At 44.3% G+C, this 25,108-nt stretch overlaps 1 protein-coding gene across 3 annotated transcripts in view; it reads right to left on the minus strand.

The window, feature by feature from the left end:
* MYRFL (myelin regulatory factor like) overlaps positions 1-25,108 on the minus strand; it is a 121,752-nt gene that overhangs the window by 28,940 nt on the left and 67,704 nt on the right. For all 3 annotated transcript variants that reach the window (XM_041754293.1, XM_041754292.1, XM_041754291.1), the window contains 3 exons: positions 18,665-18,865; positions 10,333-10,441; positions 9,470-9,579 (listed from right to left, as the gene is read on the minus strand). In XM_041754293.1, the coding sequence (XP_041610227.1) occupies positions 9,470-9,579; positions 10,333-10,441; positions 18,665-18,865 (420 nt within the window). The remainder of the gene's footprint in view (positions 1-9,469; positions 9,580-10,332; positions 10,442-18,664; positions 18,866-25,108) is intronic.

Below are 25,108 nucleotides of genomic sequence, written 5' to 3' on the forward strand. Positions count from 1 at the left end.
TTCCTTCAGCTGCATCCTCCCATAGCTCCCTTCACTCTCCGTGCTCTAATCATATGGAACCATGTGCTGTTTGCTGAACGTATCAAGCTTTCTCTGGTTTCTGAAGCCAGCACAGCACAGGCTGCTCCCTCTACCCCAACCACCTGTCCGCCCCCACCTCCCACTTTCCTTCCACTTGGTGTCATGTTTACCCGTATGATAAACACCTAGAGACAGGGCCACGTCTTGTCCACAGTTCTCCATATAGAGCAGGAACTCGGGGCGTAAACACGAATGCATATTCTTACAAGGACGGCTATGGCATGCCCCACGGGGACCCATAGCACCCTTCTCTAGTGAAACGAAGAGAGCGGCCAACCTTCTTGTCCATTCTTTTATCTGAGGTTGCTCTCAGAAGAGCAAAAAGACTGAGGTCCAAATTCCATGTAAGGGAACATCCATGGAGTTTTGGGTGAATTAAACAAAGAAATCCTAGTGTTTAACATCCTCAGTGCAGTGGGGGGCGGGCTTGACTGTACACAGCAAACTGGTTTCCACTCTGAGTAGGTCCTTTCCCCTTTGGGAGGGTTTGGCTCAGGGAATGGATACCCCACCCCCTAGGCAAGCCTTGCAGAATGCAGTTTGCAAGCTCGGGGTCCCTCGCAGTTCTGATGATAAAGGAGCCTGCGATGAGCAGCCAGGCAGCAGAGCAGATTTCCTCTCTTTTTGGGAACTACAACTTGTCCTCTCTCTAACGACACTAATTAAGGGGAACTCAGTCTGATGGCAAAGGAAAAGCTTTGAGAAGTTGAAATAGACTCTTATTTCTTTCCCAGTGAGAGTCACGGATGTGACTGTTTGTCCTCATGGATCTGATGTTGTATGGACTCATGTCTTATAATAAAATCATGGGAATAGAGTAGCCTGCAATTGAGCATCAGGAGAGTGCCTGCCAGCGGGAGGAAAACTGTCTTTAGCCAGGGGATGTGCCTGGCAATTATTTGGGCTTTGAGTAAATTCAGCTCTCAATGTTTGTCCAAGGCTTTATTTTGTTTATGGCTCACCAGGCCTTGATATGGATCTAAAAGCATAGCCTCCCTAAGCCAGAAAAGGAGACTACCGAGTTACACTTTGGTAAATAAAGCATAAAACTCCAGGTATTAAATCAGTGGCTTGGGGCAGTCCAGGTGGCTCAGCGGTTTAGCGCCACCTTCAGCCCAGGGCATGATCCTTGGAGACCCCGGGGTCGGGTCGAGTCCCACATCAGGCTCCCTGCATGGAGCCTGCTTCTCCCTCTGCCTGTGTCTCTGCCTCTCTCTGTGTGTGTGTCTCTCGTGAATAAATAAAATCTTTAAAACATAATAAATGAATCAGTTGCTTGAGTAAACAGGGCTATCTGATTTTCAAAGTATTGCCACTACCTGCTGCCACAATTTTTAAACTGCAGTTTTAGGTGTCTGGAACAAGGTCTTCTCAACATTTTATTACAAAAAATTCCAACCATGTGGAGAAACTTTAAAAACTGTACAGTAAGTGCCCGTATACCTACCACTTAAATTCCACAATTAGCTCCATCCATCCATCTTGTTTAAATGCATGCGTCAAAATAAAATACAAATTGCAACCAGCCTTGAAAATTCTCTGAGCAGACAAAACTAGTTTAGTCATATAAACAAAGCTTACTTTAACTTATTTTGCGTAACTAACTTGACCTACATCATCTCTTGCTTGCGCCTCTGGAAATCATAAGCAAAACCTGAACTGTTTCCCAAGGTCAATATGAAGTAATCACTGACCACTTTTCAATCACTTAAGAAAATTCTAATGTTATAACCAATCACCATGAAGAATGAACAGGCACTGCTGTGTCTCTCTGTAAGCTGCTTCATAAACTGTCTTATTCTGTGTTTTGGTTTCAGTTTACAAACTGTCTTTTTTGTGTGTGCACAATAAACTTTTACTAATTACTACCCTGGTGATCCACAGGTTTTACTTCTGTTACTTCTGAACTATTAACACATGAAAAAAAAATGAGCAACAACTTTTTTTTTTATAGAAGACACAGCTACAAAAAGAAATTAACCTACAAAAAGAAAATTTCCAAGAAAACAATAAATATCATATTTCTCTCTAAAATGTCTACCAGCAGGGCACCTGGGTGGCTCAGCAGTTGAGCATCTGCCTTCGGCCCAGGGTGTGATCCCGGAGTCCAGAGATTGAGTCCTGCACTGGGCTCCCCGCAGGGAGCCTGCTTCTCCCTCTGCCTCTCTCTGTGTGCTCTCTTGAATAAATAAACAAAATCTTATAAATAAATAAATACATAAGTAAAATATCTACCAAAAGCAAGAGGATTTTCTCCCTGCTTCCAGTGTGAGGAGCTTCTAGGAAAGAAGATGGCCTACAAACAGGGGATCAGGTGTTAAAATACCCAGGGTTGATTTTAATAACAGATTAGTTCTAAAGTAATCACCTGGCTTGGAGTCAAATCAATTATGTGAGCACAACAGAGAAGGATTACCCCCTCCAGGAGACTTATTGCCACAACCAATAAATGAGTTCTGCTACGTCTCTTGATGAGAAAAGACCAGACTTTTAAACCAAACTGATGAGTAGGACATTGAAAGCCCCCATTTTGGGCAAATACAGGGAGAGACAGGCTCCCAGTCATGCGATAAAGAAATCACAGGGGGGGATGACGGCACAGCACAGAGAATATAGTCCATGGTGTTGTAATGGTGTTGTATGGGGGCAGAGGGGAGCTACACTTGGGGTGAACACAGCATGAAGTATAAACTTGCTGCATCACTATGCTGTACGCCTGAAACTACTGTAACATTGTGTGTTACTATACACGAATTTTAAATTTCTAATAATAAATTAATTAAAGAAATGCCTCCATTGAGATTCTGGTCTAGCCATAGGAACTCAAACTACTATAATTTTTTTTTACCACTCAGTTTTTCTGAATAAAAAATAGTATGCGTCCCAAACTGTGGAAGGCGCCACGATGTCCTTCGACAGATGAATGGATAAAGAAGATGTGGTCTATATACACAATGGAATATTCCTCAGCCATCAGAAGGGACGAATACCCACCATTTGTTTCAACATGGATGGAACTGGAGGGTATGATGCTGAGAGAAGTAAGCCAATCGGAGATGGACAATCAACATATGGTTTAACTCATATGTGGAATATAAGACATAGTGAAAGGGATTATGAGGGAAAGGAGGGGAACTGAGTGGGAAAAATTAAGGAGACAAACCATGGGAGATTCCTAAGTCTGGGAAAAAAAAAAAGGGTTGCAGAAGGGGAGGTGGGTGGGGGGATAGGGTCACTGGGTGTCAGGCACTGAGGGGGCTACTTGATGGGATGAGCCCTGGGTGTTATACGTTATGTTGGCAAATTGAATTTAAGTTTAAAAAATGTAAAAAAAAAAAAGATACTAAGGGTATAAAATAGTAATGAGTCATTCTATTAAAAAAATAAAACAAATTATCTCAAAGACATCAAGGTGGTAGCGTTTCTGAGAAAAAAATTTTACTAACAATCACTTATTAGGTTATACTCTACTGTAGACCTAAAAGTCATGTCTTAAGAAAGATTTTATTAACAAAAATCACTTATAAAAGCCAATTGCCTCGGTGGAGGAAAAGGGATAAAGGGAGAGTTTCAGCTTGCCATACTGAAGTTATTTTTCCTGAGAACTGTAAAGAATACAATAATTTGTCTGGTATAGATGTGAAAGTGACCTTATTATCTTCCAAACTTGCTGAGCCAAGTTTTGGACAAAGTCTTATCTGATGTTAAAATTTATACATTATCGGTAAGTTTTCAATCATCTAAATCAACAATATTTTGATAACTTTCATTTCCTTCTCATCTCGTCTCTTTCCTCCCCACGTCCTTATCCGTCCTCTCTGCTCACTTGACTTTTTGACACTGTGCTTGCTCCATATTCTGCTTTAGCCCAATCTTCTTGGCCGTCCCAGATCTCTTCTTCCCTCTCCTGGCCCTATATCGAGGAAATCTGCTGCTTCTGGTGTACCGCTCCTTCTCCCACGAGCACTGCAAGCCTGCAGGCTGGGCAGGTAAGGGATGCACCATGGGGATGGCACATGAAGCCCTTCCAGGGCAGCCACTCCTCAGCATCATGTCACGAGAGCTGAGGGCTCAAGGGAGCCAGGAATCCAGAATTTGTGTGGGGACCTCCTAAGTTTTAAAAATAGGCAACAATCGGAGAAGGACAAACATTATATGTTCTCATTCATTTGGGGAATATAAATAATAGTGAAAGGGAATAGAAGGGAAGGGAGAAGAAATGGGTAGGAAATATCAGGAAGGGAGACAGAACATAAAGACTCCTAACTCTGGGAAACGAACTAGGGGTGGTGGAAGGGGAGGAGGGTGGGGGGTGGAGGTGAATGGGTGACAGGCACTGAGGGGGGCACTTGACGGGATGAGCACTGGGTGTTATTCTGTATATTGGCAAATTGAACACCAATAAAAAATAAATTTATTATTTAAAAAATAAAAAATAAATAAAAATAGGCAACAAATTTGAAAAATTTTTAAATGTCATGAGAAAAAAAAAAAGTCTTCAGGCCAGACTTGGCTGCAGGCTTCTGATCTGTGACCTGTATCCATAATCTGTTCCTTATTAATTAATATCTTCACCCACGGCTGCAGCTTCCCCTCGGGCCCCAACTGCACTCCCAACTTCCATACTCCAGTTGCTTATGGACATTTCCATCTGAATATTCTGCTGACATCTCAAACTCAAAATTGAACTCATTTTCCCACTAGAAAACCACTTTTCTGTCAAATTTTCTCATTTTTATAGAACCACTTCTCTTCCTTTCATTGAGACTCAGCAATTCAGCCATTAACTTAAACACATTCTTACCAAGAACCCACAGTGTACCAGATACTGAACTAAATAACACAGGATTGACAAGGCTCATCCTCTGACCTTGGGAGGCACACAGTCTAGTGGGAGAGACACGGAGTAGAAAGAGAACGACCACACGATGTGATAAATAGTCTAGAAGATGTGTTTTTGGAGGCCTGAGCCAATATAGACACAGGATCAATCAGAGCATCAAAGAATTCATTAATTCATTCAACTGATACTTGTTGAATTCCTAGAGCCCTCGAAGCCCTGGGGTTGAAGCCACAAAGTACTGCAGATAAAGCTTTGAGACTATAGAAGATTTTTGGGGTCATGCAATGAACCAGGGAGACTGGTAAAGAATAAGTAGGCAAATAAGATCATTCCAGCTGGGGATAGAACTCTCTAGGCTGTTGTGAAAAAGTCTGCAGGGTGTGCCCCGTGCAGAGGTCAGGGCTGAGGGGCCGGGGAGGTCTGTACAGGCCAGGAGGCACCTTTCTCTAATTCCAGCTAAGGTGCTACACACCCTCTCAGTGGCCCTGAATGTCACAAAACAGTGAAACCAGGTGATGCCGAGAGTCTTTTAGAGGGGGTGGCCGGGTCAAGTCTTGGTGCTGCGATCCAAATGACAAGATCATCTAGAGGGCGAGTGTTCGGGGGCAGAGGACACTCAGTGGAACAGTGCTGGGCAGAAGCAGGCTTGGTGAGCGTGAGGACAGACAGCAAAGCCGATGGCAGAGGGGTAGCGAAGCCGAGGTGCAGGTGTGCGCAGAGACGCTGTCCCCTGCAGGGGCCTCGGGGTTGGCGGGGTGGGTGTGAGTGTCTGGAAGTGAGCCAGAGAAGATCCCATCCAGATGGTGGAAGGGCGATAATAAGCCAATGAAGAGCCCAAGTGGAAAAGGAAGATTGTCCGATCAGAGGTGTTTCGTGTTGTCTGTGTTTTAGGGAGAAAACTGGGAAGCATGAGGAGAATAAAGAGGGAAGAGGATAGACAAGAGATGCCACCAAAACCAGAACAGCGGCACTCGGCGTCTCATTGGATACCGTGTGTGAGAAAATGGAAGAATGGAAAGACCCCCGGATGCTCCTCCTCCTCAGCCAGACCTTCAGGCCCCAGGTTAGCCACTGTCTTCTTTTGCTGGTCTCTCGGCCCTGCTTCCTTTCCACCTGTGAACCCCTGCCCAGTGGCCACACACAGGCCCCGCATCTGCCATAGCACTTGTCACGCTGCCACTCATAGCTCCATCCTTGCGTCTCGTCTCATCACCCCGCTTAGACGGTCAGCTGCTTGAAGACAGGAACCCTGCCTTACTTCTCTCTGCGTGACTTGAACAGACAATTCCTTCTAGTTGAAGGAAAAAGAGAATCAATGAGTAAGAAGTAATCACATACTGAGATATGGTAGGATGGCTTATAACATGCATTTGTAAAACACACACACACACACACACACACACAGATTATTCAAGGCCTAGTTATTCACAGAGCGAACCTCATCCTTATACAGACTCAATTATAAACATGTTTAAGGCCACTCTTACGCTTACTGGGTACATTTTTACACCCAAGTACACCTAATAATAACAATGCTCGAGAAATGTAACCACCTACCCCCAAATAATCACAGAAATAAATAAAGAGATAGATGAACAAGCCAAAGGGCGAAGCCCTAGGGTTCTTATGCAAGGTTAGACCGTGGTGTCTGCCTCCTATGGCCCCCTGGCTCCCAGGGCCAGCTCAGAGCCCTCTCATGCCACCTGCTCTTACTGAGCTTTCACTGGGGCACATAAATCATGAGAAATTTATGAGAGGAGGCAAATTTCCCCAGATAAGGGAGGTTTACCTTACAGTCATCTCTTCTGAAAGAAAAATGATTTCTTTCTTTTCTTCTCCAAATGATTGGGCTGACATCACTAGTCTCTAGCTATGGTTGGTTACAGGGACAGTCTGTAAAGATCCAGCTGGTTCTGTTTCTTATTTGGGCTTAACGTTGCAAAGCGCATGTGGAAAAGACACAGCAATCACGGAGTGCAGCATCTCAACATTTTCACGCGCATTTCTAGTTTGCACTCAAGCTTCAATAAAAATTTCTTTATACCAAAGGGACATTGGGTGGAAAAGAACTGAAGAGCAGAGGGAGAAACTGTAACTGAACCTGACCTCTACCCATTGCTACAGCAAGTGAGGCCCAGGAAGTCCTAGGAAAGTCTCTAAACACAAGCAGTCCTGAATGTGGCGATCAAGGCCAACATGGTGGGCACACGAATGGGTAGGAGGCCAGGAAAGCAAGAGGCTCTCCGTACACCTTGCTTAGCGTACAATTAACATAGAGTAGAGGACAACAGGAGTCACATTAGTTGTGTCCTTAATAAGGAGGAACAAAGGAAATAGTCTGTGCAGTATTTATAAGGGGTGGAGGGATCTTCCGCAGCGTGGAGGGCTAAACCAGCAGTTGAAGTTTCTCCTCGGAAATGAGCCCAAGAGGAAAGCCAGGCCTCAGAGCACAGAGATATTCACCCCCTCATCGTGTTACAGGTTCTGTAAATGAGTGTGGCCTTGGTGATGTCTCCACAGATGGAATCAGGGCAAGATCCTGTTACTGAGAGAATCACGACTTGTCCATTCTGGACTCTTGTCGGTTGTATTTAACTTACAAACTGCTGCCTTGGCGTGGGTTGCTCCTCAGATGACAAACGACTCCAGCTGCCCAGAATGGAAATACCACCCCTTATTGTCCCAGGGCTCTGGGCTTGCCTTCTTGGGAATGGATTTGGGTTGTAGCCTCTTTGGGGGGTTAAGGGGATGGGCGGCGCTTAGAACTGCTGCTGCTAACAATCCTCACTATCCTCATGCAACTCAACTGGGAATGGGAAGACACTGGGCCAGCAGAGAACTCATTATTTTCCTGCAGAGTGACAATCATAAGGCCCTGGGCAGATGTGACCTACGCAGAAAACACAGAAATCTTTCCTGACTGTTCCAGGCGAGGGCCACAGTCAGAAGAGACATGGTTGCTACCACATGAGTAATCCCAAGAGCCCCACCTCGGCAGCCTAATGACACCCTGCAGGTTGCACCCTGAGCCTGACAGCTGTGCCTACATGTTTTTCTCTCACCCAGGAAGCTTCTTTCTGAAAATGCAAGAGAGTGAGTGTGACCTTGCTACGTGAATACCTCTGAGTATCATTTATCTTACATTTGAAGGAAATAATTGGAAAACTTCACGACTTGATTATTAAAAATAGATTTCTCACAATACACCTCTCAAGGGAAGTGAAAGCCCAGGTCCGAGACCAAAGATCTGCTTCTACTCGCGATGGGTCTGGGAAGCAAGAGGAAGTAACTTGACTTTTGCCCCTCCACCCCCGTGGCCCAGGGCAGAGCAGGCCATCCAGGCCTATGATCTAAATGTTTGTTGCCCAAGAACTTATAGGAAGAAGAGCCAGCAAGGACCCAACACGGAAAGAGACCCTCCTCCTTTCTGCTCCAAGTGTGGCTTGCTGACCAGCAAGATTGGCAAAATTGACACCACCTGAACACTGGTTGAAAATGCAGGATCTTGGGTCTCTCCTCATTCTTGCTGAATCAGAGTCTGTATTTTAGTGAGTTCCCCCCGGGATTCATGTACACTTTGAAGTTTGAGAAGCACTGCCCCCGTGAACTGACAAATTACCAATCGGTCTCCATTCAGATACCTCTCCCAACAACCATAATATCCCCACGTCAATCAGTTTTTTCCCTCCAGTATCAAATACATCAGTGCCATGTACAGCAAACCAGCAGCACAGTGAATCTGCCAACCTTGCAAAAGATGCAGGATTTCACAGAACTAAGGCCCATGATCTCGGAGAACTACTCAAGTCACACACAACAAAGCCCCAGTGAGCAGAGGAAGGGCAGGCTGAGACCCCTTTACCGAGTGAAGGGGAGCTCATCTACAAGGAGGGGACAGCCCCTCAAAAGAGAATGATTTGAATATCAAAGAATGAAGACAGGCCCTTGGGGAAAAGGCTGAGACTCATGAATATCTTTGTAGAAGTGACCCACTTTATGATTGTGCTGTAAAAGTGGAACACACAATTTTGTTGAAAAACTATGCTCAGAAAGAAAAATGAACACTGCATTCGATCTGTAATCATTCTAAGAATGTAATCATTCTATTACAATTACTTAAATTATGTTATGTGAGTTCCAGTTCCATTTTTTAAGACAAATCTAATCACAACTTCTTGTCCCTGTTTCACAAGACATCAGCTCCTCATTTTAGGGGCACTCCTGTTAAGCCGACGTTCCCCAGGCCAGTTTCCTTCCGACAATCAGCCTGGCTGAGCTCAACCATCACTGTTACAGATTCCTTTTTCTTTCTTTTTTCTTTTCTTTTCTTTTCTTTCTTTCTTTTTTTTTTTTTTTAGATTCCTTTTTCTTTTTCCCTTATGGGGCTTCTTTTTGGTATCCATGCCCATAATTGATACCAGTTACTCCACAGCCCGGGGAAGCTTTGCTGTTCCTGGTTGCATGTTTCAGTGCATTGCGATGCCACAGAAAAGGGATTCCCCTGTGGGATCATAGCTCCAGGGGGTAGATCTATTTTGTGGTTACCTTATCAACCATGAGGAAGTTCTGCAGCGTCTCTCCATTTTCACAGGTGACATCACCAACCTCTCTTACGGCTCTAGGCAGGATCTCTTGTACCTCCTGGGCGATCATTCCTAAACACAAACACTCCAACACGTTTAGTCAGGAAAAGAGCTTTCTGGAGAAAACCCTTCCAGGCCTACATCAAAATGGAATGTTGACAGCCCCCCAGGACATCTTTGCAGATAGATGCTTATTATCCCCTTTCAGCTTTTGCTTTGATCTATGATATATTTGAAGCAAAGGAGGAATTTTGAGCCCATAACTGCTATAGGATTAAAAAGAGGGGTGTCATTTTCTTCACTTTTCCTTGAGACTGGGGGCCAAGTGTTGGAAGGGGTTGAGTAAATACTTTAAAATCCCTGCATCTAGAAGTAAGTTTGGGGTGTTAGCTTGATTTCCTCTTTTCCTACAGGAGGATTTGCCATCTAAATGGTTCCTGTTTTTTTAGGATTCCTGGTTGGAGTATAAACACCACTTTGCCCCCTCTCTGACCTAGACCCACCCACTCTGCAATGTCCCTCTCTCCAGGATCTGCCCAATGCTGCCCTCCTCACAGTTGGAGCTGCCATCTGGCCCTGAGGCCTCATCCCATGAGCACAGTGGCTCCGATGAAAAGAAGCAAGGTTTTCAAAATATTTCACCAGTACCTCAGGGTGCAGGAGTAGAGATGGGGGTGTTGAGTAAGGATGACACAGAAATTGCTCTACCCTTTCCCATGACTATGGATTTCACAGAGGAAATCAATGCCATAGCATGCAACCTCCAGCTAACGAGGGAATTAAGCTTTGAAGAGTTGACAACACAAAATTAATTTGTGTGCCTACCTGTTTGATGGGCGGTGTTTATTCCCATCGAAGATGCGAATTCTGGTCTGTAGTCATATTCGACGATCCTCATTTGGGCTATTCGTCTTAACTGTTCATTTGTGTCGACCTAATTTAATTAAAGAAGAACAGATTTCACCTGCTTAGATATTTCCTATTCAAATCAATGCCCAAAGGGACCCAGGGAAATTAGAATGTTGACAGTGGGACTGTTCTTTCTCTTGCCCAAACTATTCTAAGAGAAATTTATGTTTTTCTCCTTAGAGAAACCATAGCTTCAAGGTCCATATCAGTGACTTCAATCCACTGACAAATCAAGACAGAGTTTTTATGTCTAAATTACAGGGTGAACATTCCCTTGTTCACTACTCTTGCCTTTTTTCTCTCCTCTGAGAGAACATTCCCTTGTTCACTACTCTTGCCTTTTTTCTCTCCTCTGAGAGGCCAATCCTCCTTCTGAGAATGGAGACTGATCGCTTTGGAGAGAAACAATCAGGATCCAGGATTGCAAGAGATCATTTCCAAATGAACAGACAGTATAAACACCAAATAAACACAAATACGCCAAACGTATTTACAAACTGAAAAGGCTTAGTTCAGGTAACGGTCTTTGAGGAATGGCTATATCCTATATCATTGATTTTGGACACCTTGCTGTAGAAAATTTCCTCAAGTGGCAGGTTGCAAGCCTGTATTAGCCACCTACTAGGCCTTCTAAGATCCATACTTTCCTCTCCTACAGATGGCCGCTCCCTCAAACCACGCTGGTCAGTGATGGTGTGCTCCTCTGAGTTCATTGCTCTTATATGTTATAAAAGGTATTCCCAACTTTCACTGCCAATTCCTCAAAATAATGTCACTGGGTCCCAGCAAAATGATAATAATAGGCAATAGAGTGAATTTTTCCTAAAGCCAGATGTGTTTGATTCAAGGGGTTCTCTTTTGAGTTCTTTTTAATGAATCCATGGTACTAGCAGAATCGGTTTTTAAAATGACCTTTTTCTATAAGTAAAATGATGACCCTTTTTCTTTTATGATATAGTTTTCTTTGGGAATATAACAATTACAAAACCCGTGGTCTGTTGGCAATTAAAATCATACTGCTCGGACATTCATCCATGTGTTAGAGTAACTAAAAGTGCTGTGTTTTTCTTGTTTTAGGAAAACCCCTGACATGGCCTTCAGCTCCTTCCTTGACCCACCCTGTTGGGTGAGTGGAAAGCTCCTCCAATATCATTAGAAGCTCCCCGTCCTTCACTAGTTTGGCTGACTGTGAAAGGTGGTAGCTTGACTCCTAACTGGCTAACCGGGCAAACTTTACTTCAGGTTCTTCTTGGGAATTATAATTTGGAGCTCACTGTTATTTTGATACCTGCTGTTAACAAAAGCTTGGCTTAATTCATTCATTCATTGTTTTATTCAATTAACATTTACTCATCACCTTCTATATACCATGCACTACACTAGTTATGGCACTTTAAAAAAATGATTGCCTTTTAAAAATTTGTGCTCCACCAATTGTGAAGCCTGAAACCTAAAAGCTCCTAGGAGAGAACATAGGTAGTTTCTCTGACATCAGCCACAGCAACATTATTCTAGATGTCTCCTAAGGCAAGGGAAGCAAAAGCAAACACAAACTATTGAGACTACATCAAAATAAAAAGCTTTTGCACAGCAAAGAAAACCATGAACAAAATAAAAGGGCAACCTCCTAAATGGGAGAAGATATTTGGAAATGATATATCCGATAAGGGATTACTATCTAGAATACATAAAGAAGTTATATAACAGAATACTAGAAAACAAAGAATCTGATTAAAAATGGACAGAGGACCTGAATAGACATTTTTCCAAAGCAGACATCTGGTAGCCAACAGACACATGAAAAGATGCTCGATGTCACTAATCGACAGGGAAATGCAAACCAAACCATAATAAGTTATCACCTTACATCTGTCAGAATGGCTAGCCTCAAAAAGACAAGAGATAACAAGTACTGGCAAAAATGTGGAGAAAAAGAAATCCTTGTGTACCATTGGTGGGAATGTAAATTGGTACAGCCACGTGGAACACAATATGGAAGTTCCTCAAAAAGTTAAAAATAGAAATACCATATGATCCAATAATTCCACTATGGAGGACCCAAAGAAAATGAAGGCACTAATTCAAAAAGACATATGCACCTGTTTATCATAGCACTACGCACAAGAGCCAAGACATGGAAGCAACCCGAGCGCTCACCCGTAGAGGAAGGGACAAAGTAGACGTGCTATATTCATATAATGGAGTATTACTCAGCCATTAAAAAGTGGTGAAATCTTGCTATTTGTGACAACATGGATGGAATTAGAGGATATTATACTAAGTGAAACAGAGGACGATAAATACCATATGGTTTTACTTATATGTGGCATCTAAAAACCAAAACAAATGAATAAACAAACAAAAAGCAAACCTATATATAAATAGAACAAACTAATGGTTGCCAGAGGGGAGGAAGGTGGGGAATGGGCAAAATGGGTGAAAGGAAGCGGGAGATACAGGCTTCCAGTCAGGGAATGAGGAAGTCATGGGGAAAAAAGGTGCAGCATCAGGGATAGAGTTGATGGGGCTGTAATTACATTGCATGGCTACTATACTCGTGATGGACATAGCATAACATAGAACTGTTGAATCACTATGTTTCACACCCAAAACTAACATAACTTTGCGTGTTAATGATACTCAAATGAGAAATAAATAAGCAAAACTAAAATTAAGAAAAATTTAAAAATAAAAATAAACAAATAGATAGGTTTTCCGACTGTCTTGACCTTGTATCATACTATTTCTATGGGGTTTCACATTCCAAATTTCCTAAAATTTAGACTTATTAAATGAACATTTTAAAAAAATGTTTGTTGTCTAGACAGGAAAGCAGATTCATCCCATATGATTATATTACAATGTGAGAAATGCAGAGTGATAACAGAATTATGAATAGAGAATTATGGCAGCTCCAAGGAGGTCCCTAAAATATTCCTAGGGGAGCATAAATGAGGGCTTCTAGAGATGGTGAAGCCCCACAGAAATCCTGGTTTATTTTGGTTCTCAAGCAAATTCTGCTCCTTGCACTTCTGGCCTTTGGCTCAGGGCATTTACCCTGCCTCAAAAGCTTCTCCTTCCCACTCTTACCTTCTCCTCCCCTAACTTAAACATCCCTTCCCCAGGGAAGCACTTCTTCATCTCCAGTACTAGGAAGGGTCCCTTTGCCTTATGTGCTAATGGGAGCTGTTGTTTTCCTGCGTAGCACTAATCAGAGTTATCCCCAGACTACTAGTTGTGTCACCTTTACTATGTGCCTTCCCTGTAGGACATGTAATACCCTCATGAGGGCCAAGACACATTAAGGCCGTGCTTTCCTGCTTTCCATATTACCAGCTTCTAGTACATTTCCTTGCATGGCGTTGATGCTCAACTAACATTTGTTAAATAAATTAACAATCTAATAAATAAATTTAATAGGAATAAATTTAAGATAGGAGTTAGGGAAAGAGCTAAGGTAGGGAGAGGGAATGGAAAGGGGGTGACCAAGGCAGGTTTGCTAGGCAGAAAGAACATCATGAGCGAAGTCTCAAGGGACTAAGTCCCCTGAACGATGTCTGCATGACCAGGGCAGAGTTTGGCATTACTAGACTGTGAAGGTTAAGGTCAGAGCCGGGAGGATCTTGCAGGCCACACGAGGAAGGGGCAGACATGATTTCACACCATCCTGTGCACGCAGCTAACATGGTGAGTGCCTTCATTCATGCAATAGATTTTTTTTAATTGATTGGAGAGAGAGAGAGAGAGAGAGAGAGTCAGAGGAGGGGCAGAGGGGGAGAGAGAGGGACAAGCCAACAACAAATTGTTCATGAACAGCTACTGTGCACCTGATGTTATCCCAGGCATTGGAGATCCAATGAGTATTTCTTACTTGGAGTTTGAATTTTTTAAAAAGTCCTGATTTTGAGGGTAAGGCCCTCAGCTAGTTCGTCTCAGGACCCCTACAGTGCCCAGCAGAGTAACTTCACCCAAAACCTTCAACGAAAGAAGAAGGGATGAGAAAATGAAGGTAGTAAAGTGGCAGGACAGTCCCTGACACTCACAGAATCAAAGACAGGGCATCGGTCAGGAGCCAGCCAGGCCCTACCCAGCTCCCCACTCCCTGCACCTTGGGAGTCCTGCAACTGCTTTGCCTACTTTTCACTCTCCCTGTGGTTCCTGCCTGAGCCCCCACGGGGGGCCTTTGCTGCCAACAGGAAGCAGAGGAGGCTGTGCCCTCACTCCGGCTGTCCAGGCTATGTGGGGGGAACGTGGCCCCTTTGACGCATCTTCCCTGAAGACGTACTGCTGCGCACGGTACTTGGGTTCTACGGTATTATTATCACTGTGCTTCAGATAGATTTTGGCTGAAGAAAATTTTGAGGGCTGGCTTGGGGATCTAAACACCTTCTATAGCAAATTTTCTGTAAGAAAAATGCTCTTCTGGGGACACCTGGGTGGCCCAATGGTCAAGCGTCTGCCTTCGGCTTGAGTAGTGACCCCAGGGTCCTGGGATCAAGTCCCGCATCGGGCTCCCCGCAGGGAGCCTGCTTCTCCACCTCTCTCTCTCTGTGTCTCTCATGAATAAATAAAAATATTTTTTTAAAAAAAAACAGAAAGATAATGCTCTTCTGGTTTATAATGCCAGGTTGTAGACTTTCCAGAACTAAACATAAGCTGCATGCACTGCCCATTCCCTATGTGTACACGTGGCCTAGGGAAAGCCCTTGAGGCCAGAGCTGTGTCTTCTGGGCCTCCTCCTCCAGGAACCAAACACCGGCCAGGACTTCACACGGCACCTTGCTCATCAATGCGCATTGAGCCAGAAGCTAGAAGCTGAGGTCGGGTGTCTGATTTGGTCTTGCACATTGCAGTCTTGGAAAGTTCTGCGCCTGAGTACATGTGGCCATCACTATCTTGTTGCTTCACACCTTTGCTCCTCCAACATGAGCTCAGCAACTGCACCGCAGAGAAGGTGCTCCTGCCCCCGGGACCCCAGTTTGTTCAGGGGGGGAGATCTCGGTCTCCATCATCCGGCCGCAGCCTAGGCAACCAGACTCCCATCAGGAGCAGCCTGGCTGACACTGGGTCACCTCAAGCTCAGGAACTTCTGCATCTGGCTCATGGCCTAGAGGGGAGACTTCGCCCCCGTGACCTTCTTGGACCCGACACTTCTGTCTTTACCACACTGCTGATGTGGTTGGGGAAATCGATCTTCGAGCAATTCATCTTGGCTGATTGCTATCCTGGCTTTTAGTTTTGAATCCTTTGCGGCCTTGTTTGCAGCCTTCATCACGGAATCTGACTGATGTGTTCAACTTTCAACCACCTCACTTTGTTTGCCTTGACCTTGCCGTTTTTCATGCTCCTTTGTTTCTCAGCACATCGTTTCCACCCTGATTTCACTGTTTCCACCGTAAGCTGCATTTCCTTCTACAGTCTGTAGTCACGTCGGTGAACACGGCGTCTGGGTAAGGGAGGCCGCTCCTCACCGAGGCCCACCTCATTTTCCCAGTGCTTCCATGATGCTGGCTTCAATCACACCTGCTTTGTGGTCTCTGGGTGGCAGATATGTGTCCAGATAGGCACAGAGACCTCCACCAGGCCTCTACACAGGGTGCTCATGGGCTTAATACCCACAAAACCACCTCCGTTGCCCTGAGTGAGGAGGCACAGAGCCAGGGCGAGGTGGCGACTTCTATTCATTTCCCCCCATCGCAGTACTGGGCAACGTGCTTCGCCACTGTCCTGCAACAGCCCATCCAGAAGCCAGCTCTGGTGACCATGCATCCTTAAAGAACGAGAAACTGCCTCCAGTCCCATGCTTGTAATCAGGTCAACCAGGGTCCCCATCTCAGAGGGCAATGGCTATTTTTAAGAGTTGGAAAAACTGAGTCAAGGGAGGTGAAGATGAAGTTCACGTGTCTCTCAACCCTCTCATCATCACCCTCATCTCCCTTGTCTGTAATAGTGAACAGAACTGATAAGTGTGATGACTCTCCTGATGGGGGCCCCCAAGTGTGGGGTTGATCCAATTGAGTAGGAAGCCGGCAGCATGAGCAGTATGAACGGATTCACCCAAAGCAAAACAAACAATGTAGAAGTCTACTGAATCCTTCACTGGGAGCGGCCAACAGGGCGGGGAGGGAGAGGCTGTCTGCCAGGAGACAGTGGGAGGGGCCGTATTTAAAGGAGGAAGGTGAGGAGGTATGGGGACATATGGAATCTTCCCTTTTCTGGTGACTGTGCCTGGTTGTAAGAGGCCCATTGGTCAGTTATTTTGGAGTGTGTAGCCTGCCGGGCCTGTCCGTACTCAGCCTGGGGGAGAGGGGAGTGTTCTGGGCCCTTTCGGCATTCCATCACTTGAGACTGTTTGCCTAAAAGCAGCCTCTGGGATAAGATTTCTAGAAACCCATATTTCATAAAGGTGGATAGACCTATTAAGAACAAACATATTAATATGAAATAATTTAATAAATGAATCACATAGAATTTGCATTTTTATACAGATAAATAATGATAAAGCTAAAGAATGCTTCACGTATGTGAGCCGAAAAGACACATTTAACACCAGTGAATTGAATATGAGCTTTCCCTGTTCACAGGAGAATATAGAGGCACAGAACATCCCTGTGCCAAGGTTCCTGGGCCAGTGGTTGCCAGAATCAAAACTAAAACTCTGGCCTTCCACCAGAAATTGGGCTTCTCCTTAGCCCATCGTGTGGCCACAGGCAGGAAGAGGATACAGGAATTCCACAGTGAGAGCCTGGATTGGGGTGACATTTTATTTATACGAGAAGGCTGCCTAGAAGAGATTTGAGAAGTTCTAGGGAAGCTTGTTATTTTAAGACAATATGTTTTCTTCAAACCAAGACGTTTGGTAGGCGAATTCTGGGTGGTAGCCTGGTGGTAGCAGGAGGGGTTGTGGAGGACTCTCCCAACTTACCATCTTCCATTTGCATTTGGATAAGATCTAGTAGGGAATTGAACAGCCAATAGCAAAAATAAGTTTGAGTCGGTGTGATCCGAAACGCAGACACTTTATCTCTCTCTGAAAGTCAAAAGCACCATATCTAGGACTGGGATCGGGAAATGTACGTGAGAACTTTGTAGCCCCAAGAGTTCCCATCCGGCAGTAGGTCACAGCTCTCCTAACACGAACCATGGCTTTGCAATCAGTATAAAAGTCTACAATTACAGCCATTCTTTGGAATCCACTCAGCAAAAGAGGACATTCCTTGGCCCGTTTAGAAAAACCAGTGCAGATTTGCACTGGGAAAGGAATGCAGTCTGGAAGGATGGCCAATGATTTACAGATTATGTCTCCTTTGAGCTAAAAAAGACTAAGGAAAGGGGGTTCAAAAACACAATCCTGCCCCAGCCTCAAAGATGCGTGTAGGAGAAGCCAGTGAATGAGAAGACAGGGTCGGGGTAGAAGTGGTGAGTGGGAAACAAAATTAAGCGATGGGAGGGCAAGGACGGAGAACACTAGAGTGTTCTGGTTAAGGAGCCAGCATCTTTATCCCAATCTCTTAGGTCTCCAGGGCACTTGTGACTTCCCAAGATTATTCTTACCCCAATGGGTTAAAAGTAAGAAAGACTTGGTAGGACCAATCAGAGAGGCACCATTTGCACCCTCTCGAGAGGGCAGTGGGTTCGGGTGGAGCTGTGCTATCCAGGGCCGCGTTGCAGGGGCGAGCCCAAAGTGGAGAAGCACCTCCTGACATCCAGGCCTGAGTTCTGATTTCCACTCGGCAACCGTCTCTCCAGAGGTAGGAGAAGGTCTTGGCCTGAAGACTTAGGCCATGAGATTGACCTGGTGGAGGGAAGAAGGGGAGGAGGGGCGCCTCCAACTGTGCCTCAGAGAAAGATGATGAGTGGGGAAGGCGGCGGCAGGCAGGGCTCCAGGACTCCAGGAGCGAGAGGCTGGGAGGCTCAGCAGAACTACGGGCAGGAACTGGCCTGGACCGTGCTTGGAAGATGAACAGGGAGGGGGACACTAGGGGGTGGGAAGGAAAGGGCAAGCCCAGCAGCTGACAATGCATGGAAGGAAGGGCAGGGGCCCGTGGACAGTGACTCGAAGGCTTCCTGCTCATGAAGCAGGCAGGCCTGTCGGCTCCGACACCCACAATTGTCACGCACTGTGTGCGTCTGGCCCCAACAGGAGACGTGGACAGGGGCCCTTTGCAAGGCGTGTCGGCGTCCAGGGGCACCCAGCACACCTGACTCAGGTGTCAGAGGGGGCGCCCAAGGCCTGCCCCGCGCTCACCTCCTGGATGTTCTGCTTTGCCCGGCTGTCTGAGGGATGCATAATGGTCCCCATCACTTTCACGTTGCCGCAGACAACCAGGGCTTCATCCGGTGCATCTGTATTTATTCCCACTCGACTATGACAAACAGCAGATTCGGGAACTTGTCCTCGCTGCCATAGTGCATCACTGTCATTTTCAAACTGACCAGGGTTAGAGGCCTGGAAGAAATACGTAAGTACGTTACAACTAAAGTTAGAGCAGCTGGAGTCGATGGTTGCTTTATTCCTCAGGGCTAAGGAACACGGAATGGCATCTAAGTCTTTCGGCGAGAGTCCTCTGTTGGATGGGACATTCCGACGTATCCAAATAACTGTGGCCCCAGCAGAGCTGGAGCTCAGCATGTCATGGTTTGGGACGTCCCAGCTCGACTGCGACTATCCGGGAATTAGAATGTGTCGCTTACGTTGAGCAGATGATAAGGCAGAAGGAATCTCAAATATGACCTTCTTTTCTGGGAAAATAAGAATAAGGATTTCACACCAGCACCTTACATTAGAAGTTATTATATGTTTATGAAAGCCCGGGTAAATAAAACTACTTTGCATTTAGCTAGCCCTTTCATAAAAGTTTCAAAACGCTTTAGTATTTATGATTTCATATGCAACGGGCAAGCAAACAACAGGACAAATGTATTTGGTTCACCCCAACCACTCCCTAAACACAGGTGACAGTGCAGGAGGAGTAACAGGAGCTACGCTCGATGTGCACTGGGCGGCACCACCGTTCTGCGCGACGGACGCGTACTGCTGTCCTCATTTTATAGATATCCAGAAGACTCTGAAAGGATAAATATATCGCCCAAGGCCATGAAGCTAATAAATTCTGGAGCTGGACTTATACTTCTTTTAATAATTAAATAAAGATTCTAACTTTTCCTATTAGAAATAAGTCTGGCTGGAGGCGCCTGGGTGGCTCAGTCGGTTAAGCGTCTGCCTTTGGCTCAGGTCATGATCCGGGGTCCTGGGATGGAGCCTCACATTGTGCTCCCTGCTCGTCGGGGAGTCTGCTTCTCCCTCTCCTGCTGCCCCTCTCCTCCGCACGCCCCCAGCCCTGCTCATGCTCACATTCTCTCTCTCAAATAAATAAATAAATGTAAAAAAAAAAAAAAAGTAACCCTGGCTGAATGTAGTCTTCAAAGAGTATCCAAGGAAAATGATGAGACCAGACAACATTCTGGAGATTTTACTATTCAAGAAAATTCTTTGCTGAAGAATTTTTCATTCGACTGCCTTCCCTTCTCCCCACCTTCTACGGCTGTTGAATATATTTCTTTAAGTAGGAATCTCTGAATCCCTCCATATACTCACAATAAAAATAATTTGTTTTTAAAATTGTGACCTATTCTTTTAAATGTAATTTTTGTGCATTTGAGGCAGGTTGTCACAAGTTCAGGCACTGATCATCTAAAAAGTCGACACTGATGCAATGTCTTCACTCTGCCTTTCTGGGCCGTGTGGGAGACACTCAGGACTCAGGACCTGAATATGCATAGATTATCTCTGGAAAATAATCAAGACACCAATTACAACATTTTCTTTAAGGACAGGAACTGGGAGATGTAGAAATTGGGCTGGGAAGGAGATTCACTGCTCCAACCTACATGCTCTTGGTATTGTTTGGATGTTTTTACCCTAAGGATGTGCTACCAATTTTAAAATAATAATAATTTTTTAAAAACCCACAGAGTTGGGCAGCCCCAATGGCCCAGCGGGTTAGCACCGCCTTCAGCCCGGGGCGTGATCCTGGAGACCCTGGATCGAGTACCACGTCGGGCTCCCTGCATGGAGCCTGCTTCTCCCTCTGCCTGCGTCTCTGCCTCTCTCTCTTTCTGTGTCTGTCATGAATAAACACATAACATCTTTAAAAAAAAAAAAAACAACACAAAGTTTAGCTTGGGTTCAGGGAAAGAATTCTTAGGTGTCTTCAAATTTTTCATTCTCACCTGTTTGAACCCTGAGCTGCTCAGAAGACTCAACCAGTGCCATTTGATAGACAAAAGCAGTAAAAGAATAGAAAGTAACAACTTTGAACATTATTTTGAGTGAATTCACTTAAACAAAGTGCTTTGCCACAAGATCCCTAGAGCCCCCTTGGCTGTGAATAGCAAACTGGCTTTGACTCAAATCCTTTTATAGCGAGCAATCAACTAAATCCAAAGGTATACCAGATAAATGTTGATGCATTTTGCTCTATCTAAACATAATGAGCCACTTCAAGGAAATAAAAGACAGTGATGGATTTTTTTCTTAAAGAGCTTTGAGATACTTGTTATCATAAACTTGATATCATGTTGGAACAGCAGATATAAGTAGATTTTATTTTTTGGATTTTTGGATTTTTTTGAAATCTCACTTAGCTTTCATCAGATGAAAACTCAGATCCCTAAAATACATTCAGGTCATTTTGGAAAGGGCCACAGATCTGCAATTTTCTAAATATATAGACCTATGGACAGGCCGTCCTCATCAGTAATGGGAAATGCCCTTCTCTGTTATCCGCGATCTTAATGGTTCAAAGCAAACTGTAATGTACTATCTCGTTCCGGAATTATGACGTTGTGTTCCCATGTGGTCCAATAGTGGTTCACTGATATCAAATCCCCAAATGAATTAGTGAATAAATAAATGAATGAATAAGTGAATAAATAAGTGAATGAATAGTGAATAAAATACTTTGACTATTTATTCCACAGCCCCACATATTTAGGGAACACCTGAACATCTCAGTCTGTGTTATGATACAAGCTGGCTGTGTGATCTCGGGGCAGTCATTTAACCTTTCTGTACCAGCTTTTTCTCTTTGAAGAATAAAGAGAATAATGACATCTTTACCTCTCTCACAGTGTTGTGGGAATTTAATCAAATCACATATATATGAATACTTGGCAAAAATGAGGATGAATAGTCTCAAATTAGCCTTAACGCACCGCTGTGCATAGCAACTACTGTCCTACCTATAAAGGAATACTTCTTTTCACTGAGTTTTGCTTTATTGCACTTCACAGAGAGCACATTTTTTTCTATTTTTTAATTTTTTTTATAAACTGAAGGTTTGTAGCAACCCTGCATCAAGCAAGTCTGTCTGCACCATCAACTGCTGATGCCACTGCTCATTTCACGTCTCTGCCACAACTTGGTAATTCTAACAATATTTCAAATGTTTTCATTATTTTTACATTTGCTATGGTAGTCAGTGATCAATGATCTTTGATGATACTATCATACTTTGGAGAGCCACAGCATGCCCACATAAGACGGCAAAATTTCATTAATAAATGTTACGTGTATTATTCTCACTGCTCCACCAACCAGCCCTTTCCTCACCTCTCCTCCTGCCCTCATGCCTCACTATTCCTTGAGACCAATAACACTAAAATTAGTCCAATTCATGACCCTACAATGGCATCTATGTATTGAAGTGAAAAGAAGAGCTGCATGTTTCTCACTTTAAATCAAATGCGAGAAATGAATAAGTTTAGGGAGGAAGGCATGTTGAAAGCCGAGAAAGGGCGGAAAGCTGGGCCTCTTGTGCCAGACAGCCAAGTTGTGAAAAAGACAAAAGACATTGAAAGTGCTGCTCCAGCGAACACACAGATGATAGGAAAGTGACACAGCCCTATGCGGAGAAAGTTCGAGTGGTCTAAACAGAAGACCAAACCAACTACAACATTTCTTTAAGTCAGAGCCTTATCTGGAGCGAGAGCCTAGTTCTCCTCCATTCCATGAAGGCTGAGAGGGGTGAGGAAGCTGCAGAAGGACAGTCTGAAGCTAGCAGAGGGTGGTTCCTGAGCTTTAAGGAAAGAAGCTATATGTGTAACACAAAAGCACAAGGTGAAGAGCTAATAGAAGCTGCCCCAAGTTGTCCAGAAACTCTAGATCATTCTTGAAGGTGACTACACTAAACAACCGACGTTTTAAAGGATTTTATGTATTTGAGAGAATGAGAGCAAGAGAAAAAGAGAGAGTCAGAGATCATGACCTGAGCCAAAATCCAGAGTCAGATGCTTACCAGACTGAGCCTCCCAGGTGCCCCAAAACAACAGATTTTTAATGTAGATGAAACAGCCTTCTGTTGGAAGAAGAGGACATCTAGAACTTTCATACCTAGAGAGAAGTCAGTGCCTGGCTTCAAAGCATCAAAGGACAGGCTGTGTCTAAGTTGAAGCCCATGCTCCTTGACCTTTCTGAAAAGCCTCCGGCCCTTATGAGTTTACGCTACATCTACTTTGCCCATGCTCTGTAAATGGAACAAAACCTAGATGACAGCCTATCGGTTTACAACATGGTTTACTCAATATTTTAAGCCCACTCTTGAGACTCACCACTCAGAAAAGAAGATTCCTCTCAAAATAAAACTGCTCAGGGCACCTGGATGGCTCGGTCAGTTAAGTATATGACTCTTGATTTTGGCTCAGGACAGGATCTCAGGGTTGTGAGACTGAGCTTCACACCCAGCGGAGAGTCTGCTTGACATTCTCTCTCTGCTTTTCCCTCTGAGTACCTGCCCCTCCTACCCCCTGGCCCACTCACTTGCTCTCTCTCTCTCTCAAATAAAACTTTAAAATAAAAAAAGTATCTTACATCTTAATATATATATATACATATATATATGTATATATACATATCTCTTTCTCTCTGTATTTCTCATGAATGAATAAATAAAATCTTAAAAAAAAAAAAAGAAAGAAATGTGTTTCATAAGGCTATAGCTGCCAAAGATAGTGATGTCTCTGATGGATCTGGGCAAAGTAAGTTGAAAAGCTGTAAAGGATTCACCATTCTAGATGTCATTAAGAATATTCCTGATTCACGGAAAAAGGTAGGAATATCCACATTAACAGGAATTTGGAAGAAGTTGATTCCAACCCTCCTGGATGACTTTGAGGAGTTCAAGGCTTTGGCAGAGGGAAGAAACTGCAGATGAGGTGGAAATAGGGGGAGAACTAGAACCAGAAGTGGAGCCTAAAGATGAGACCAAATTGTTGAAATCTTACAATAAAACTTCCATGGATGAGCAAAAAAAGTGGTTTTTTGAGATGGAATCTACTCCTCTTAAAGATTCTGTGAAGACTGTGGCAGGGACAGCAAAGGATTTGGAATATTACATAAAATTAGTTGATAAAACACTATCAGGGGTTCAGAGGATTGACTCCCAATTTTGGAAGAAGTTCTACTGTGGGTAAAATGCTAACAAACAGCATCTCACACTAAAAAAGAAACCATTTCTAAAAGGAAGAGTCCACCAATGGGGCAAACTTCACTCTTGTCTTATTTTAAGATATTGCCACAGCCACCCCAACCCTCAGCAGCCACCCCCTTATCTGCTAGCAGCCACTAACACTGACACAGGACCCTCTGCCCTCTCTGAAAGATTGTATTATTCTCTGAAAGTTCAGATTACTGCTAGCATTTTTTAGAAAAAAATATATATATAATATATTAAAATATATAAATTTTTTTATTAAAAGATTTTATTTATTTATTCATGAGGGACACAGAGAGAGAGAGAGAGGCAGAGACACAGGCAGAGGGAGAAGCAGGCTCCATGCAGGGAGCCTGATGCGGGACTCGATCCCAGGACCCCAGGATCACGCCCTGAGCTGAAGGCAGGCGCTAAACCGCTGAGCCCCCTTGGGATCCCCTATATATATAGGTTTTGATGAAGGTATGTACATTGTTTCTGAAGACATATTGCTCTGATTCACTTAGTCGACTATGGTAGAGTGTAAACCTAACTTTCATGTGCACCGGGAAACCAAAATCTTCATTTGACTCACTTTACCGCGGTGGCCTGGAACTGAACCTGCACCGTCTCCAAAATACGCCTGTAATCATTTAATCTGCTCTCCTCAGCAACACACTGCACAGTTGCCCGATTCTGAGGGAGCTCCACTCACCGAATAAATGTAAATGGTGCCCTCTGCAGGTGCTCGGATTAGGACACAGCAATTAATAGTCCTCTGAGGCCACCCTGAGTTTGGAAGGGAAAGCTGGGATTTCTCTGCTTTACCATCGTTTGGGCTTCAAAAGCAGCAGCCAGAGAGCATGATAGGAAAGCCTGAGTTGAGAAAGGCATTTCATAACAAATAAATTTTTGTTCCTTTCGAAAGGGCTGTGGAAAATGGGCCTAGAGATGCTACTCAAGATGTGATCTGAAGGTCAGCAACATTGGCATCTCCTGGAAATGTCTTTCTTTTTTTTTTAAGATTTTATTTATTTATTCATTAGAGACACACAGAGAGAGGCAGATACACAGGCAGAGGGAGAAGCAGGCTCCATGCAGGGAGCCCAATGTGGGATTCGATCCTGGGACCCCAGGGTCACAACCTGAGCCGAAGACAGGCGCTCAACCGCTGAGCCACCCAGGGATCCCCAAAGACTTGCTTTAATTCAATGCCCTAT

The sequence above is a fragment of the Vulpes lagopus genome, chromosome 5 (assembly GCF_018345385.1).
Source record: "Vulpes lagopus strain Blue_001 chromosome 5, ASM1834538v1, whole genome shotgun sequence".
Lineage (NCBI taxonomy): Eukaryota > Metazoa > Chordata > Mammalia > Carnivora > Canidae > Vulpes > Vulpes lagopus.